Source organism: Herpailurus yagouaroundi, unplaced genomic scaffold (genome assembly GCF_014898765.1).
Source record: "Herpailurus yagouaroundi ecotype Mexico unplaced genomic scaffold, PumYag 163, whole genome shotgun sequence".
Lineage (NCBI taxonomy): Eukaryota > Metazoa > Chordata > Mammalia > Carnivora > Felidae > Herpailurus > Herpailurus yagouaroundi.
The window spans coordinates 14,703,173-14,722,518 of record NW_024412404.1 but is presented as its reverse complement, the minus strand read 5'-3'; the positions used below and the strand labels follow the sequence as shown (position 1 = coordinate 14,722,518).

The window sequence follows — 19,346 nt, the reverse complement described above, 5'->3', positions numbered from 1 at the left end:
TACCTGTTTAACATTGCTATGAAAGAATAGAGAGCCTGCCCTGAGTGAGGCATTGGAGTTATGACTCAGTATTACACTACCAATCGTTCCTCCCCAAGAGGGATTATATAAAGAACCAGATACCCCGGAAGCATGAGCCTGGAGTAGGAAGGTTGGCAAAGCCTCTGTGTCTGCCTCCCAGACATTAGTCAGAGTCTGGATCTGCTTGGCTACACCAAAGGAAAAAAAGAAGAAAGAAAGAGAGGGAAGGAGAGAGGGAAGAAAAGAAAAGAAAGAAATGAAAAGAAAAGAAAAGAAAAGAAAAGAAAAAAGAAAAATGGAAAAGCATAGACATAGAGCATTCAGAACCCATTATTAGACCATCTTAGTGTTTTGTAGTACTGGTTTACATAAAATAAAGAAAGGTATGGCATAAGCATTGTATTTTGTTCTGTAAAACTCTTGCTGTCTAAACATTCTTGCCTGATTGTTTATTTAAACAGTATATTTAGGGGTGCCTGGGTGGCTCTGTCGGTTGAGCGTCTGACTTCGCTCAGGTCATGATCTCATGGTCGGTAGGTTCGAGCCCCGCATCAGACTCTGTGCTGACAGCTCAGATCCTGGAACCTGCTTCGGATTCTGTGTCTCCCTCTCTCTGCCCCTCCCCCACTCATGCTCTGTCTCTCTCTCTCTCTCTCTCTCTCTCTCTCTCTGTCAAAAATAAACATTAAAAAAAAATTTTAAGTGTATTTTGGCTTACACTAGACAAGACAGTTACTTCTAAGTTTTGGCAAGTCCCGAAAATTCAGGGGCTAAATGAACAGGGAATCACAAAATGGACAATTGCAACCGTTGCTGAAAGTGGGGAAAAACATAAAATGACAATACTAGGTACCAGACCAATAAAATCTGAATTCCTAAAGCTGAGGCCTGGGAATCATTATATATATATACGTTAATAGATTATTTCATTATACAATCATCTAATCCTATATGCTGCCTGTTATTTTAGGAAACCAGTAGTTTTAGTTTTAAAAAGCTACATTGCCCTCAGCACTGCAATGTATGCGGGATATGGATCTCCATTTTGATTAACAGGTAAATTCACACAGCAAGATGAAGGAGGCGCTCTTCTGGGGATCTTGTGAAATTGTGGAACAAACCCAGCCATTTCTCGCCATGGAACTGAAGCCCACGCTGCTGCTGCCACTTGAAAATGAGCTTTGGAGGAAAGCAATTGGGATTAGTCCGTGATCCTATTAGGGAAGGCACAGTCCCTGAAAGTGTATATATTAGTTAGAGCTAGTACTCTGAGTCCTGAGTAAAAGGCTCATGCAGGAGAACTGGGGAAAGGTGAAGGCATAAGTTTTGACTATAATTAGCTTTGGGAGTAATACAGCTGGGGGAGGGACGGGAGTACAGCCGGCAACTATTTTGAGCACAGCTCCGATTGACAGGACACGTGTGCTGGACTGTACTGATCCCAGGGCCAAGTTGCCTGCCTGTGGTGTGTGGTGTGGGGGGGAAGGCCTGGGGCAGCAGGAGCAGGACAGCCATACAGACAGGCCGGACGGGGTACCAGCGCCTCGACTTCTCTCACTGGGACACTGTCCAAACTCCGAGGGCCATAGGCCAAGCTGAGTGATGGGTGCTGAGGAGGAGGTGCTGGTCACATTGTCAGGGGGAGCCCCCTGGGGCTTCCGACTTCAGGGGGGGGGCCGAGCAGAGGAAACCTTTACAGGTGTCCAAGGTAAGGGAGAGCCCCTATTATTGAGGTTTCAGGGAAAGGGGAACCCAGGGGAATGTGGGAAGAGTCATGTCATGTGGTGGCCTTTAGGGGAGAAGTGGGAGGCTGTGAAGAAGAGGAGTGGGGGTGGGCAGGTGGGCAGGTGGGCAGGGAAGCATGCTCATCTGGTGGGGGAGTAGTGTCTGAGCACAAGCTTCTTGTAGGGGGCTCCTAGAAAAGAATTCCTGGTTTCTGGGAGCAGAAAAAAAGAAAGTTCCTGAGGCACCATAGTAGCAGAGGTCCTGTTCTGACCATCCAGTCTTTGCTCTCCTGAGTCTGTGCCTCTACTCCAAATTCCAGGAATATAGGGAAGGTTCTAATTTTTCTTTAAATTGATATGTAACGAGCTGAGGCTGTCTTACCCAGCCCTACCCTACCCTGCCCTGCCCTGCCCTACCCTGCCCTGCCCAGGCCCTCACTGCCCCTCTTTCCCTTCACCAGACCCTTTCTCTCCCTATGCAAGACTTTTTAGGTGCTAGGAGGATTATGGCATGATCTGGCCTGTCAGATGAAGCTGTTATCTGTTTGGTTTCACCTCACAGGCTTAGTTTTCTCAACTATAAAATGTGGGTAATAACGGTACCTACTTCATTCTAAGGATTAAATGCAATAACACATGTGGAGTGCTTGGCACCATACCTAACATTTAGTAAGCACTCAATAAATGATAGCCATTATTACTAGTATTATTACTTTCACATATGTACATGTGTGTGCACGCATGGCACACATATACACAACCACAATCTCCCAGAATCTGCTGGACTCCCTCCAATCTGGAACACTGTTCTAAAATCTTGACTGTGTAGGTAATGGCCCCTGAGATTCCAAGGCCTAGAAGAGAACTACTGGCTAGTAAAGATATTGCCTTCGGAGGGAAATCTTTAGGTGATACAACTGCCATTCCCAATACCTCCCCTCTGTAGTTTGCCCCCAGCCTCTTTGATGGAGTAATATGATGTATTACTCCCTCCAGTCTGCACCTTCTTCCCTCTTGATAGGCTCCCTCAACTGTAGCTCCATACCCCTCCCATTTCCTACCCTGCAAAATATATCCCCTCCACACATAGGTCCTTCCTATCCTGATTCCTTTCATTCTATTCCCACTTGGAGCCCTCCCTCATCTGCTATCTCTCCTCCCAACACCTTCTCAGATCCGAAGACGGAGCCAGGCTGGCAGAGCGGGACTCCGAGAGAGGGACCAGCTTTTGGCCATCAATGGGGTCTCCTGTACCAGCCTCTCTCATGCCAGTGCCATGAGCCTCATTGATGCCTCAGGGAATCAGCTTGTCCTCACTGTGCGGCGGTATGGAACCCTCTCACCTCAGCCCACCCTCATCCCCCTAGTCCAGGGTTTCCAATGTCTATCCCAGCTCTGTGTCTCACTGCCCTGGCTTCAGCTACTATTAAGTACCCACTTCTTGTAAGTCTGGGCTGGAGTATAAATGTTTGTATATGCCTCCCAGAGGGCTTCAGTGTATCTGCAATTAAGGGATGGGGGTGTCGAGCAGGTATTTGAGTGTGTAGGCCTACTTCAACCCCTTGCCTGTCTCCTTGCCATCACGTCTCCCTCTAAGCCCCTGTCCACTTACAGCCCTTCAAGCACATATGCCTCCCAGTTTGTCTTCATATCCCCACTCTTCCCAGCCCACTCGTTCAACCTATAGGCCAGTCACCTCTCTCCTCCTTTCCTTCCTTCTCCCATCCCCTCTAGATCTCGCTAGCTGTCAGTCATCCAGCCCACTTCTTAAGTACTGTCCTCTTTCCATCCAGGGTAGAGGATGAGGGGCCTGTGCGGTCTCCATCCCCTGGTGAGCTTCAAGTGTTGTCACCCTTATCTCCACTGAGTCCTGAGCCTCCTGGTGCTCCAGTTCCCCAGCCTCTTCAACCTGGGAGCCTCCTCTCACCCCCTGACAGTGAGGCTTACTACGGAGAGACAGACAGTGATGCTGATGGACCTGCCACCCAGGAGAAACCCCGCCGACCCCGCCGCAGAGGCCCCACAAGGCCCTCCCCTCCAGGAGCCCTACCTGATGAGGTCTACCTATCTGACAGCCCTGCAGAGCCAGCGCTTGCCGTAGCTGGCCCTCCCAGTCATGGTGACAGCCGTGTGAGCTCCCCATCTTGGGAGGATGGGGCAGCCCTTCAGCCACCCCCAGCTGAGGCCCTGCTGTTGCCCCACGGCCCCCTCAGGCCTGGCCCTCATCTTATCCCTATGGTGGGGCCTGTTCCCCACCCAGTGGCAGAAGACCTCACTACCACCTACACCCAGAAGGCCAAGCAAGCCAGTGAGTGCCTGAACCCTTTTTCCCTAGCCAGAATCCTTCAATCTGAACCCTAAATCTACCCCTCTGTAACCATGCTTTATGCTTCTTTTGGATATAGGCTTGGGGACAAGTGGAGAAGAGTGATGAGTAGGAGGGAAAAATAATTATTCTCACAGTCCCCATTATTTTTACTGTTGGAACCAGTGCCACAAAAGGTGCAGGTGGTTCAACCCAACCCAGGAACAAAGTAGGGAAGCTGGAAAGGGACATGAAATCAACAAAGGGTTTGCTTGCTGTTGTTGCTATGATTTTGCTAAGTGTCAGACAGACAGGGTGAGGGCAGAGTGAAGACATGATGCAGGGGAGTATCTGGAAGCAGGGCAGGAGCTTTTCAGTGTTAACTCCAGGCATAACATCAGAGCCACCTTTGACATTTGTAAATTCAGTTAGGATTCCTGGGACTGGGAGACTATGGGATAGTCATGAGATCCCTAGGAAGTGGCAGAGGGAGGGATCTTCGACTCCTTATCTCAGGCAAGAATGTGGGCCTGGGCAGAAAAAGCCTGTTCCACTTATCTCAAGCTCTTTGCTATTTTTGATGTGAGCTACAGAACAAGGTCTAAAGGTGAGCTTTTTCCCTGTCCCGTGCCTCTACCCCAGAGACCTTTGTTGTCACCTTGAAAATCTAGGATTACCCCTCTAGTTCTCATCTCTCATTTCTTCCCTCTACCGTTCTGATTCCTGGTCCATAGAACTTTGTGTGCCTAAGTCTGGGACAGAGGCTAAGGACATTGATAAAATAGAGACTGACATCCCTGAGAATGTCCAATATCCCACAAAGAAATTCCAGATGCATGCCCTGGATCCCATGCTTATCCCCAATTCTCATTTTAGCACCCCTCCCTTCCTATTATGCTGGGTTAGACTGCAGTTAGTGACTCAAGATATTTTTAGCCAAGCAGACCTCATTGTCCAGTGGGGTGGGGTTGGGGGAAGGGTAGGCAGGTGTCCATGTCCATCACACCGGGGCTTGTGGGGCAGCAGAGAGAAGGGAGGGAGGGGGCCAGGCTCAAAAAATAGCACAGTGAGCTCATTCAGCTGCCAGCTCTAGGGACAAGACAAAGGGGCTTTAAAAGGCGTGGGGGGTGGCTCAAGCTGGTCCTGCTCCAGCCAACACTGCATTTCTCAGCATGGAGAACTTTGAGCCCATCAGCCAAGAGCCCTTCAGCCAAGCCAGCTACAACAAAGCCCCAGACCCAACTCCTGAGCTCCAGGACCCATTCTACGCAGGTACTACCCTCCCATAGCCAAGAGAGTTCTGGGATCTAGACTGGAAGGGAATACATCAACAGCTTAGGAAGGGGTGTCTTTGGGAAAGGTCTTATTCCTTATTCCTTCCTCCTTTTTGACTTCTTTCTTCTCTTCTCAGGAGAGTTTCACTGCCCCTTTCTCAGAATGGGCTGATGCTATGGCTACATGTCAAAGGGGTTTGTGACCACATGAGCTTTAGAAAACTCATGGGGAGGGAATGTGTGTGAAAGAAAGAAGTATGAGTAATCTATAAATACATGAAGGCATGTATATGGGAGTCCATGGGAGGATATATGTGTGACCACGAAAGTGTCTGTATACATGTGTAGCTGGTGTCAAGAAGGCTTTAATAGTAATGGTTACTCACAGTGGGCCTTAGGGCTGCCATTAAATGCTAAATTTACCTACACTATCTCACTTATTCCTCATAGCAATCCTATGAGATAGCCATTATCATGCTCATTTACAGATGAGGAAACTGAACTTCAGTGAAATGAAGTAACTCTCCCAAGAACCAAAAACCTGAACTGAACTCTGGTTCCAGTGCCTATCTCTCATGCACAGTGCTATTCTGTGGTATAAACGTTGGGATGGGTGGAATGAAAGCCCTAATTAGAAAGGAGCTTGGTATCTTGAGTGGAAAGTGGATGGAATTTCAAGAATTTTTCAGGAGGAACTGGGGATCATGGATCAGAGTGTATCTGTGTCCAAGGCAGGGTCGTAGCAGCAGGGCATCCTCTCCCATTTCCTGGCCCCACCTCCTGGGCCCCACATGGCATAGGAAGCCCTGCCCAGGTTGCCCTTAGTACATAGTTCTTGTGTGCCTGCCTCTTAGTGACTGCCTGAGCTCTCTACCTACAAGGCTGACCCCCAGAGAAGCCCACCCCACTCCCACCACAGTTGGGTGGTGGTGGTGGGGGGAGGATATATTTAGCTGATGACCTCAAGGTATCCTAAAGATTTGGAGGGTTGCCTTGGTGAGCAGCACTCTGGCTTTTCCTGCATCTCAGATGTGAGGCTATCCCTGGCTGTGAGTATCAGGGGTGTGAGGCACAGAATAGTGCCCTGGTGGCTGGAAGGCCAATATCAGCTCTAAAATTATGTCCAAACTACTAGTAACAGGGTCTCTGCAGGGGGAGCTCTGTGAAGAAGGAATATGCATGCGTGTGAATGTATTTGAGTGACTGTGCTTTTGTGTGGGTTCATGTGTATTTACATATGTTTATGTGAACTAGGGTATACATAAACTGGGGTATATACGAATGAGAGAGAAGAGTACATATGAGAAAATATGCCCATAGCTGGCCTTCACTAGACCCACATGCTTGCTGAAATGTGTGGTGGTTATTTCTATGAATGTGTATGATGTGGACTACATAAGGGAGGTGGAAATGTGAATGAAGATCCTTGTTCCTAAGGGTCCTTTGTGTCCCTACCATAGGGGTAGGGGTAAGAAGAGGAGATAAGTCCCTAAGTTTCTGAGAAGCCCCCTAACATGGTCTCTGTAGTAGAAGGAAAGTGTCCCTTCTCATTTTGTCTCTTTCTGGGACCTGCCTCATCTCCCTGGCTGCCATGGGAAGTGACTGTCCCTCACCTCCATTGCCAGCCAGGAACGGTGGGAGGCAGGGGAAGAATGTGTGGGGGGTGGGTAAGAGCTCATCTCCAGGAAAATAGCAGAATAGAGAGGAGAGAGGATAGAAGGAGAGATGTGGTCAGAGCGGTGTGAGGACAGCCAACCAGAATCTGCCTTCCCTTCAACTGTCCTTGGTTTCACCTTTCACCTACCACTCTGCCCCAAGTCAGAGGACTTTGCCACAGGCAAAAGACATTGTAGATCAGGCCAGTGAAAAGAGAGTAGGTGGGAGGGCTGAGGAAACTGGCTGGGGTGTGGGGAATAGGACTAGAAGACGTTCACTGACCATTTTCCCTCCTGGCTTCCTCAGAACTGCAACGGGCAGAGAGCCTCCAAGAGAAGAGTGTGAAGGAGGCTAAGACCAAATGCCGCACGATCGCATCCCTTCTAACTGCAGCCCCCAACCCCCACTCCAAGGGGGTGCTTATGTTTAAGAAACGACGGCAGAGAGCCAAGAAGTACACCCTAGTGAGCTTTGGGGCTGCAGCTGGGACAGGTGCTGAGGAAGAAGACGGGGTTCCTCCAACCAGCGAGTCGGAGCTGGACGAAGAGGCCTTCTCCGACGCCCGCAGCCTCACCAACCAGTGCGACTGGGACAGCCCCTATCTGGACATGGAGCTGGCCAGGCCAGGCTCAGCTGCAGGAGAGGGCCAGGGCCGGGGGCTAGGAGGGCAGCTGAGTGAGGCCTCCGGCAGAGGGGTCCAGCTCTTTGAACAGCAGCGCCAGCGCACAGCCTCCAGCACCCAGGAGCTGGCACGGGATGGTCCAGCAGCCGTGCTCAATGGGCAGTGCCTGCAATCACCACCTCGGGCCCAGAGTGCTCCTCCGGAAGCAGCTATACTCGCATCCAGTCCTTCCCCAGCCCCTGTAGTCAGCCCCACCCCCTTCTTCCCAGGCAGTGGAGCTCCAACCCCGGCTCCAAACATCTTTAACCGGTCAGCTAGGCCCTTTACTCCAGGCTTACAAGGGCAGCGGCCAAGTACCACCTCGGTTATTTTTCGACCCCTAGCCCCCAAGAGGGCGAATGAAAGCCTGGGAGGTCTCAGCCCCGTCGCACCGCCCTTCCTGTCCTCTCAGGGGCCCACCCCTCTGCCCAGCCACGTGCCGGCCTCCGGTTCCCCCAGCACTCCACGCACCTCAGGCCCCGTGACAGCTACAAGTTCCCTGTACATCCCAGCCCCCAACCGTCCCGTAACGCCAGGCGGAGCCTCGGAGCCCCCCGCTCCCCCTAGTGCCGCTGCCATGACCTCCACCGCTTCTATCTTCCTATCGGGACCTCTGAGACCAGCTGCGCGTCCAGAGGCTCCCGCCCCAGGCCCCGGGGCGCCTGAGCCACCTAGCGCTCGGGAGCAGCGCATTTCCGTGCCAGCTGCCCGCACTGGCATCCTCCAGGAGGCCCGGCGACGGGGGACCCGGAAGCAGATGTTCCGGTCGGGAAACGAGGAGACGAAGAACTCGCCCAACCCCGAGCTCTTGTCGTTGGTGCAGAACCTGGATGAAAAACCCCGAGCCGGGGGAGCGGAATCTGGTCCAGAGGAAGATGCTCTGAGCCTTGGAGCTGAAGCCTGCAATTTCATGCAGCCACCAGGGGGCAGGAGTTACAAGGCTCTGTCTCACGTGACGCCTAAAACCGCTCCTCCAATGGCTCCCAAGACACCGCCCCCAATGACTCCTAAGACTCCACCCCCAGTGGCTCCTAAGCCCCCTTCTCGTGGGTTCCTTGATGGGCTAGTGAATGGGTCAGCCCATTCGGCTGGAATCCCTGAACCAGCAAGGCTTCAGGGCAGGGGTGGGGAGCTGTTTGCCAAGCGACAGAGCCGAGCAGAGAGGTATGTGGTAGAAGCTACACCTAGTCCTGGCTTTGGCCCTGGCCCTAGGCCCAGAAGCCCTTCCCCTACACCATCACTGCCCTCTTCCTGGAAATATTCACCCAACATCCGTGCCCCACCTCCTATTGCTTACAACCCACTGCTATCACCCTTTTTCCCCCAGGGTGCTCGAACTCTCCCTAATAAGGCCCAATCCCAGGGTCCTCGGGCAACCCCTAAGCAGGGTATCAAGGCTCTGGATTTCATGCGGCACCAGCCCTACCAACTTAAAACTGCCATGTTCTGTTTTGATGAGGTTCCCCAGACTCCTGGCCCCACCTCTTCAGGGCCCCCCAAAACTGCCCGAGTCCAGGAGATCCGCCGATTTTCCACCCCAGCACCCCAGCCCACTGCAGAACTCCTGGCCCCCACTGTTCTTGCCCCACGAGCAGCCACTACATTGGATGAGCCCATCTGGAGGTCAGAGCTGGCCTCAGCCCCTGTTCTTAGCCCAGGCCCTCCTCCAGAGTCTCCCAGGGGTCTTGGAACTTCCCCTAGCTCCTGTGGCTTCCAGGTAGCCAGGCCTCGGTTCTCAGCCACCAGAACTGGATTGCAGGCTCATGTGTGGAGGCCAGGGGCAGGCCACCACTGAGTGGGGTACAGCTCCCAGGACCAAGGAGAGGTGGAACATCCTGTTCATAAAGTTGCTTCTCCAACCTATCCCATGCCCTCTCTCAGGCATCCGGAGGCTAAATTCCCTCCTGCCAGAGATAGTTTTGGAGTTGGTGTCCCATCCTCCTGGCTCCCAACCTCCCTGCTGCTTTCCAACCTACTATCTCTGCTTTGTTATCTGTGCTTCCCTTTGTCTCTGTAGCTCCTTTTGTGGGTCTTTGTCTTTATCTCAGTCTCTCGACCCACACTCCTCCACTGGTCTTTCTTTCTCTACATTTGTGCTTTTCTCTGTGAGCCTCATTTTAACATTCGATGAGAAGCACACAGAGAAGTTACCAGTGAGACCTCAAGCAAGCTTACCATCAGGCAGGCTTCAAAAGGACTAAATTGATCCCTGCACTAAATCGCTCTCTACTCCTCCCTCTCATTTTCCAAGCTTGGCTGGCATATTTCTAGGCATGTATGTGTACATTTGTGTATGTGCAAATGTGTGTGAGCACAGATGTGTTCTTATGTCTGAGGCAAAAGTAAGAGGAGAGGTCTAAATAAAGACCAAATCTGGGTCTTCCCCCTGTATTGATGAAAGAATGGTCAGATAGCCAGATAGTGGGGAGAAAGATGGACTGGACTCAAAGATCAGTGTCTGTAGCGGGGGTACAGCATCTTGTGAAACTCACAGATTATGAGAAGACTTGAAGGGCCAGAGCAGTTTGTAAGGGCTGAGTTATACCAGCTAGACCAGGAATAGAATTAAGAATTCTATTCATCAGGGGGTGCCTGGCTGGCTCAGTTGGAGTAGCAAGCAACTCTTGATCTCAGAGTCATGAGTTTGAGCCCCACATTGGGTGTAGAGATTACTTAAATAAATAAAAAACTTGAAAAAAAAAAAAAAACGAATTCTATTCACCAGGATTTAAGAGCAACTTAAGAGACCCATGCTAAGCTATAAGGATCCAGGAAGTGGAAAAGAAAGACAAAGAATTTCTTCTGAGAATGAAAAAAAATCATTGGCTTCATTGCCTCATGCACCTAAGACAGAAAAGAGGGAGAAAAGTGCCATGGTGTGAGAAGTGACATAGAAACCAGGAGCAGAGCAGAATGAATGAAATTAATTGAGCCACAGAGAGGAGCATGGGGAGAGAAAGAGAGACAGTAGAGGTGGGTTTCAAGAAACTCACTGTGTACAAGAGGGGGATTGGGGAAAAATTTGAGAGAGAAGAATGCATTTGTCAGAGTGAAGATGGATGATGGTAGGGGGATGTGAGAGTGTGTACTGAGTGTTGGAGGAATACGTGGTGTCTGTGCTACTTCCTTTGAGTCTGGCCCTCTGCCTTCTGCAACTTGTCATGATGACCTGGGAAAGGGCAAGGAAATACCCAGAGCCAAAACCTCTTTTCAGTCCTACCCCATCCCCCGAACCCTAGCTTTTGTTCCTTTCCAGCTTCTGGTCCTGATCTCTGATCCTAGATGGGTATGGACTCCCTTTTCACCATGACCACCACCAGTCAATCACGTTTGCTGCTTGATCTGGATTGATCGCTTCCTTTGCATATTGGGTGTGAGTCACAGTACTTTGGTTTGTGCACAAGAATAAACTTAAGCTCCAAATCTTCTGTTGCTGTCATCTCTTCTAGTTTTATTCCTAAATCCTAATTTTCTTCCATCCTTTCTAACCCTGATCTCCTGATTCCTGATCTCTTTCTCCATTCCTGCCCTATTTTTCATCCTTTACCCTTCACCCCCTAGTCTTTTGCTCTTCTTTAACCAGTTCTGTCCCACTCTAATTTAGCCACCTCCACCATTCCCCTTGGTTCTCACTGCCTGCATTCTCCATCCAGATACTCCCCTTTTCCATCTCCTGCTCCATACTTCCCAATCAAGGCCACAATTTCAGAACCAAGAGGAGTGGAAAGTCCCTCCGAGCTTTTGCCATCATGCCCTACCTCTCTGGAGGAAACGATGATATTTCCATGGGAAAGCAATGCCTGGAGGTGAAGATGGGATGGGAGAAGGAAGAAGAGAGGGTGGATCAGTGTGGATTGAGTTTCATATATAAGAGAAGGCACTAGAGGTAGGCTAGAAATTAAGGACTTCTGAGAAGGTAAGTGCCATTACTCCAGCAGGGGGCATATTTGTGCAAATAACCAGGCCCAGGACCCTGATGCTCCCAAGTACAGTCTTAGAATTCCAAAGGAAGGGCCCAGTGAGCATAGGTTGAATTTTGTCTTCATCCACCTGGTAGTTCTAGGTACTCAATCATAGCAGACAAAAATTTTGGGGTTTTTTTTTTGTTGTTGTTTGTTTGTTTTTGAGAGTAGGATGGTGGTGATGACAAAATCACAAGTTTGCTGTTCATGTTTTTTCTTCTAATTGCTTCTTTGGGTTGGGAAGGCATGGAGAAGGAGGACAAAAGATGAGAGAGATCTGGATGTTAAACTGGTCTGGGCAGAGGCCAACTAGAGGGGAGTAGGATGATCTTTCAGCCCCTAGGCTGAGCCTGAAAAGTTCAGGACAGGAAAAGACAAGATCAGGAGGAGTGGAGAGCTCACAGAGTGACAGAAGGGCATTCCAGAAGCTGCAAAGTCACTTACTAAAGCAGCCACAATAGGATGGTGGTGGCTGCAACAGAGGTGCAGCGTGCAGCAGCAGCTGGTTCCAGAATCTGAGCAGGAGGTGGAAGAGAATGTAGAATGTTCATGTAGCTACTGAGGAAGGGACTGGGCAAATGACAGGATTCTTTTAAGGAAGCTCTCAAACTTATACCCTTGCCCAAGGGCTCCTCTGAAACAGTATGAATGGGACAATCTAGATCCTATTGGGTGTGTGCTCCTTTTGAGGAAAATCCCAAGTGGAAACCCTAGAGAGGAAGGACCTGGCAGGTTAGAAGCCTACCTGTACATCTCAGACACCAACATTTATCCTGCAAAACAGGCTGAACTGAGCACCCCAACAGCAAATGGGGACGAAAAGGGAGAAATTGGTCAAGTCTTCCCCACCTCATCTCTGACAGCATAGGAAGCACTGGGTTTGGTTAATTTGGTCCCTTGTCCTGCCAAGATCTAGCTTTCCCAGAGAAAAGATCAACTCATCGAGGAACTTTTAAAACATTGTGAACAGATTTCCTTTCCCCAAACATAGCCCCTTAAGCCCTCCCACTCCCAAAATGTACCCATATAGTCCCTCCAGCTCCAGCCTGGATTGGTTCTGAGTGACTCTCCAGACATGTTCTCCAAATTCTTGCTCTCCAAATTCTTGTCCACCGTTTTCTGTTTGCTTCCTCTTTCCCTCACAGTTTTCAATTTTTCCCTGAATGCTTCTTTGGATCTCAGACTCTAGATGCCAAGAAAGGGGAGTCTCTGGGCAGACTGATCCCTGGCTCAGACAGCTTAGTGGGAGAATCCCAAAGGCTTTTCCTCTCCTTCCTGAGCCTCTGGGCAAGGAGGGCGGGATCTTGGTTCCAGGGTCTCAGTACCCCCAGTGCCATTTGAGCTGCTTGTACTCATCATCTCTATTAATAACTACCCTCCCTCCCCCACTGCCAGTGCTGCCCCCACGCCTGCCCAGCTCGGGTTCTCCGGTCACAGCAGCTCAGTCCTCCAAAGCTGCTGGACCCCCAGGAGAGCTGACCACCACCTCTGCAGCCGGTAAGTTCCAGCTCTATGGCCAGAGGGGCTGGAGCCCACTCTGTTGACTGCTGTGTCTGTGTCTGCAAGAGTGACCCTTGATCCTGGGAGACTTGTCTCCCTCCCCTATCTATGCTCTGCTCTCAGCTTTCCAGTTCAGGGGAGACACAGAGTTGGAAGAAGAGGGGCTTAGGAGAGTGGGGGAAATGGAGATGTTGAAGGAGGCACTGGAGTAATAAGAAGGGGATCTGAGAGGCTGGATGGGAAAAAGAACCTAGTTAGGGCTGAGAAAAGTATAGTAAATGCCCATTTATCAGTTCCGGGGGTCTTGTCTCAGCATACCCCATTAAGTTAGTAGAAATGCAGATGTGTTGTGAAATAGGACTCAGCAGAAAGACAGTGTTTTGCTGAGTGCCAACTTCTGTTAAGGAAGGGCTGGAGTCTGCATCTTTTCCCAGCTTGTCCCCCTCCACTGCCAGATTCTATTATTATGTTCCTATCCCCCCTCAATTCCCTACCGCTATGATATTGCTGAACTGACGTGCATCAAGGTTCAAATGCCCCCGGCCTTCCTCTCCACCCCAGCTCTGGGGTCTGGGGCGGGAGCTACTGAAAGGGAGCAAGGATCACTGCTGTGACCTCCCAGGCCACACTCCAGCTGGCCCAATAGAGGAGCAACAACCTCTCCTTCCTATGGAGAATGTTTTGGGCAGAATCTCCTTGACCCTGGCAGAATATTTTTCTGTGCCACTGCCCTCTGCACCCCTGCCAGGGCTTGAGGAAGACTGAGGAAAGACCCAGAGTTGGGAATTACAGCCCCAATCTGAGATCCCCATGAAAATAAAAACTTGAAGTCATGCCAAGCCAATGAAACCTGGGTGCAGCGCCCAGCCTGTGTGTTGTTTGTTTTACTCACTGCCCCCAACACATACCGTGTTCCTAATCCCTGCACCAGCTCTATTTTAACAGTAGAAAGGAGGTTTATAGAAGGTAGGGGCAGAGGGTGCATCTATACTTTCTGCCTCACCTCCAAGAAAGGAGAAGCCCTAGAACAATGGGTTTTCACCCATTGTTTTTTCCCCCTTTTTAGGGAAAAATATACGTTTATTATACACACACACACACACACACACACATATATATATATATATATATATATATATATATATATATATATACACACACACACATACCCTTAACCTGAAGCCCTTAACCCCAAGTTAAGAAGTACACTACCTTCCTGCAGATACCTTCCAGTCCCTGTCCATCCTCCAACTCCCCCTTCTCACCCTATTCAGGCTGAATCTGCCTCCACAATGCCACTCTCAGGAACCCCAGCCCCAAACAAGAAGAGGAAATCCAGTAAGCTGATCATGGAACTAACTGGAGGTATGGCATATTTGCACCTACCTAGTGTAGGGACTTCTTGTTAAGAGCATCTCAGCCTCAGAAGTCCCAGAAAAATCATAAAGTTAAATAACGTGAAGAGATATGAAGAGACACGAGAAATTCGGGGAGGGGGGCAGGGAGAAAGGTGGAGAAAGGATTCAACACTGATCACACACCCTTCCACCCTTTTCACCTTGTAATCTGAGACAATAATATCCTTGCCATATCACCCAATGCAGGTCCAGGACAACAGGACTCACAGGTCAGTGAGGTATGTTTGAGGAAAAAAATATATATGATGGAGACTGGCACAGAGTAAAGTCTCAGTAAATGGTTAATTTCCTTACTTCCCCTCCCTCCACCCCTCCAGTGCTAGGGAACCTGTGGAAACACATAAAATGGAAAAATACTTAGACTTTTTTTTTTTTTTCCTGGGGGGTGGTAGGAGTATATGCATATGAAGAGCTCTCCCAATGCCCAAAGTCTGTCTGCAGCCAGGGTTCACTGAGGGGAAGAGAAAGGAAAGTAGTTAAGACAGAAATCTGTATTTAGATGTGGTCACCTCCACACAGTGTTGGCCTTTGGGCTTTCCCCCAGGCTACAGTCTCCCCAATGGTCTCCATCTATGATGTTCCTTTAGTCTTTTTGCCCTGCACCCCATGCCTCTGCCCAGAAGGCAGAAGGCCTTATTCACTCTCTCCACTCTGGTATACTGATTCCACTTTGCACCCCAGTTCCTGTGCATTGTCTCCAACTCCAAACCCAGGAAATAAAAATTTCTCACAAACTACATAGAACTTCATCAGACAGTATCTGCTCACCTCTGGGATCTCTGCAGGAGACACACACACTTAGTTGTGGTTGGCATCTGTATTCTGAACCTAGAAAACCTTACTTTTCTCCTTGTCTCTTCCTCCCCACCTCCCTGGAAGGTCGACAGGAGAGCTCAGGCCTGAACCTGGGCAAGAAGATCAGTGTCCCAAGGGATGTGATGTTGGAAGAGCTGTCGCTGCTCACTAATAGGGGCTCCAAGATGTTCAAACTGCGGCAGATGAGGGTAGAGAAATTTATTTATGAGAACCACCCTGATGTCTTCTCTGACAGCTCAATGGTGAGTTCGGAACTTTATAACTCTCACAGCCTAGTGCCTCTTCTGACAGTTTTTTGGTGGGCCCTGAATCTCCAAAATACCACCAACCTCCCCTCTCTGCAAATTTATAAGCTTATTAAGTCCCCAGATATATTAAACCTCCAGGGTGAGTTACAGCCCACTTCTGAAACTCAGTCTCTATCTTAGAGCCAGTGAAGGGGAGGTGGGGGTGAAGAGTACACACCCTCAGGGGGAAAATTCCTTCCCAGTATGGCTAAGTGTTAAAGATAGGGCTGCCAGATAAGACAGGGCACCCAGTCCTGTATTTTAAAGTTGAGATATGCATGAATAATTTTTTAGTAAAGTATGTCCCATGAAGTATTTTGGACGTAAAAATTTAATTTAGTTCAATTTAAAAAATACAAGATACCAGTTAAATTTTAATTTCAGATATGTGACGAATACTCTCTTGTATGTAAATATTTCCTATGCAATATTTGAAGTGTATTTATAGTACAAAAGTATTCGTTGTGTCTCTAAGATTCAAATTTAACTGATGTCCTATAATTTTATTTGATGAATCTGGTAACCCTACAACAAGTTAAGTGAATTTTTATAAACATCTCCTTCTTGAGCCATTCTTTTATCTATAGGATCTAAGGACTCTGGATGTGGGAACTGAAACTGTCTTCTAAGATAGTGAGAATTCTCTAGTGAGAATCATTCTCCAAAGAGAAGGAGGGATTGGAAGGGTGCCAGGCACAAGATGTTATAGCCGAGAAGGAGGGGATCTTCTCCATTACCTTTCCTCCCCCTCTACCTTCACTGGGCAGCCAGGGGAAAGTGGAAATAGATGCCTACATGGGGCCAGAGGCAGGACTTTCTGTCATTGGCCCTTATGTAGGAGCAGAGCAAAAATGCTGAGCCGGTCATATCTAACTTTAGGAGGCCAAAAGCCCTCCTCCCTGGCTGGGTCTGGTTACACTGGTTGGAGCATAGGGGTGTGCATGGTGGGGTGGCTAGGAGAGCCTCCTGAAGGAGTTGGTGGGGTTATTTTTAGGCTTTGGGGCTGAATCCAGGGTTGCCCTTTTGGTCACCCTTCCCCCTACCTGCTACAGTTTCACGGTCAGGAAGTCCTGGTTCAACAGGCACCAAGAGCAGAGAGGGAGAGGAAGAGAAAGACAAAGAAGAGAGTTCTGTCTGTTAGACAAGATAAAGAAAAAGAAGAAGCAGACATCTCTCTAGCTTTTCAAATTAAGCCTGGGTTCTCTGTCCCAACCCCATCATTTCAAATTATAGTGGGGTGCAAGTCTAGGTCCTCTTTGCCTTGGTAAGGATGGGAAAGGAAAGTGTGGAGAATGAGTTGTCCCTACCTTAAGGTGTAACTGGAGGAACTGAGCCAAGGGGGGGTCCTATCCATTAGGAGAGTTCAGTTCCTCTCTGTCAGGCTATCCACTATCCACCTATTGGAGGGGAGATCTCAGAGGGTTCAGTGTCTTCTGGTTGGCCATTTTCTCTGATCATCTCCTCCTTGCTATGCACACCACCTTTGTCTTTGTATATTTCCTATACCCATTGGGTAACCTTCCCCTTAATTTGTTCTTTCTTTACAGGATCACTTCCAAAAGTTCCTTCCCACAGTTGGGGGACAGCTGGGCACAGCTGGTCAGGGATTCTCCTACAGCAAAGGCAGCAGTGGAGGCCAGGCAGGGGGAAGTGGCTCTGCCAGACAGTATGGCTCTGACCAGCAGCACCATCAGGGCTCTGGGTCTGGATCTGGGGGTACAAGTGGTCCTGGGGGCCAGAATGGCAAAGGAAGAACTGCTGGAACAGCAGGGGTTGGCGAGACAGGAACAGGCAAGTATCCTTATGCAAGAGTAATGTTATCTGGTTCTTAGAGCAGAGATATCCCCAGGAATGAGGCCTAGACTGGGTTTAGGGAGCAAGGGAGGCCTGCTGAGGTACCTAGATGGACTCTCTTACCCCAGGAGAATGCCAAAATGTGTCTATTTCACCCAGGAGCTTGATCTTTCTGTCACCTTTCTGGCTTTTCAGTTTCAGTCACAGATCTGCCCTTGGGCTGTCAGGATTCCACAAAACTAGCACAATTACCAAGATTGGCCCCAGCAACTTCCCTAGTACAGAGGTGTAAGACTAACTTCCACTGGCTGCTAACTGCTATTATTGACTCAATTTTCTCTCCCATGGCTGCCAGGAGACCAGACAGGTGGAGAAGGAAAACATATCACTGTGTTCAAGACCTATATTTCCCCATGGGAGCGAGCTATGGGGGTTGACCCTCAGCAAAAAGTGGAACTTGGCATCGACCTGCTGGCCTATGGGGCCAAAGCTGAGCTTCCCAAATATAAGTCCTTCAACAGGTAGGGGGTATGAGGAAGCAACCAGATGCATTCCAGTGTGTGGCACAATGTGCTTAGTTGGAATGGAGACTTTGGTTCAAATGTTTCAGAAGGAGGCTGAGGAGGGAAGGAAGGAATATGGGGACCCAAATTGAAAGCCTTTGCTTTTTTCACTCTAACTCAGAGAAATAGTGCAGTATGACGGAGGAAACATTTGCTGTGAGGCAAGATTTGAATTTTAGTTCATTTCACCACTTATTAGCAGAGTGGGCATGGGACAGTCACCCTACTTCTGAGCCTTGGTTGCCTTGCTCTAAAATGGGAAAAATATATTACATGTTTAAAGGACTCTTGAAGTTCCCTTCATTCAAGGTTAGGATTTCATTACTGTCCCTGTAGGAGGATTCTATTTCCTTATTCTCTAGTAAGGCTTAAGTATCTATTCTTTTGGAATTGGGCTTCTCTAGACTGTGAACAGGAGATCTGTGTGAAAGCAGAATGGGGAAGCACCATTCTTTTGCATTTGGTCCTAAGAAGCCTGAATTCTCCAGGCAATGTTAATTCCTCTCACCAAGCCATGTGCTATCCACTGGAGGTGGGGTAGGAGTTGTGTGTGTGCGTGGGTGGGTGGGGGGGGGGGTCTACATTGTATTTTAAGGTAGTCTCAGACCCTTGGGTCTATAGTGTCTAAGTCACAACTATCCATGAACCTCTTTATCTAGTACCCCACTAGACTCCTTTTCTCATCATTAGCTCTGGAGAAAAAAGCAAACCAGGAATGGGGAATGGAGCACTAAGGGAGAAAAAGGAGTGCAGAAGCAACCTAAATTAAAATTCACAGACTTCCCCATCCTCAAAAAAGGGTAACACCTCACTGATAAAGCTGTTCCTTTTGTTCTGGTTTTTAATTAAATAATGTATTCTCTTTTCAGGACGGCAATGCCTTATGGTGGATATGAGAAGGCCTCCAAACGCATGACCTTCCAGATGCCCAAGTTTGACCTGGGGCCCCTACTGAGTGAACCCCTGGTCCTTTACAACCAGAATCTCTCCAACAGGCCTTCTTTTAATCGAACCCCTATTCCCTGGCTGAGCTCTGGGGAGCCAGTAGACTACAATGTGGATATTGGCATCCCCTTGGATGGAGAAACAGAGGAGCTGTGAGGTGTTTCCTCCTCTACTTTGAATTAAATTTCTCTTCTCAGGTTCTAATTTGGAGAGAGAATGTTAAGCAGGATGCCCTCACTGTAAATCCAGTATCCTTGTGGGAATGGAGGGGGAAAAGGAGGGAGAGATCTGCCTTTCCAGTCTTCACTCCAAGTCCCCACTCCAAGCATCCTTTCTCACCAACTTGCTCTGTATGGAACCTGCTCTTTTATGGAATTTGCTCTGCCACTGGTAATAGTCAATAAACTTTGAAGAAATGAA

The 19,346-nt window shown here is 49.1% G+C and overlaps 2 protein-coding genes across 2 annotated transcripts; both read left to right on the top strand.

Annotated features, from left to right (window-relative positions):
• The first annotated feature begins 1,484 nt into the window (after positions 1 to 1,484).
• Positions 1,485 to 11,069, top strand: SYNPO2L (synaptopodin 2 like). Its single transcript, XM_040485412.1, is given in 5 exon segments — positions 1,485 to 1,686; positions 1,688 to 1,729; positions 2,920 to 3,071; positions 3,539 to 4,053; positions 7,287 to 11,069. Coding segments are annotated over 5 exon segments (2,922 nt in total). The 5' UTR covers positions 1,485 to 1,623; the 3' UTR covers positions 9,437 to 11,069.
• Positions 11,070 to 12,968: 1,899 nt separating this feature from the next.
• MYOZ1 (myozenin 1) lies at positions 12,969 to 19,346 on the top strand. The gene is made up of 6 exons (XM_040485413.1): positions 12,969 to 13,100; positions 14,378 to 14,468; positions 15,401 to 15,579; positions 17,172 to 17,415; positions 17,774 to 17,939; positions 18,851 to 19,346. The coding sequence occupies exons 2-6, from the start codon at positions 14,396 to 14,398 to the stop codon at positions 19,080 to 19,082; spliced, it is 894 nt and encodes a 297-aa protein (XP_040341347.1). The 5' UTR covers positions 12,969 to 13,100; positions 14,378 to 14,395; the 3' UTR covers positions 19,083 to 19,346.

Coding starts and splice junctions, on each gene's coding strand:
- MYOZ1 (XM_040485413.1), top strand. CDS start 14,396: ATGCCACTCTCAGGAACCCCAGCCCCAAACAAGAAGAGGAAATCCAGT. Junction 14,469..15,400: donor GATCATGGAACTAACTGGAG/GTATGGCATATT, acceptor CCTCCCTGGAAG/GTCGACAGGAGAGCTCAGGC. Junction 17,416..17,773: donor GGTTGGCGAGACAGGAACAG/GCAAGTATCCTT, acceptor CATGGCTGCCAG/GAGACCAGACAGGTGGAGAA.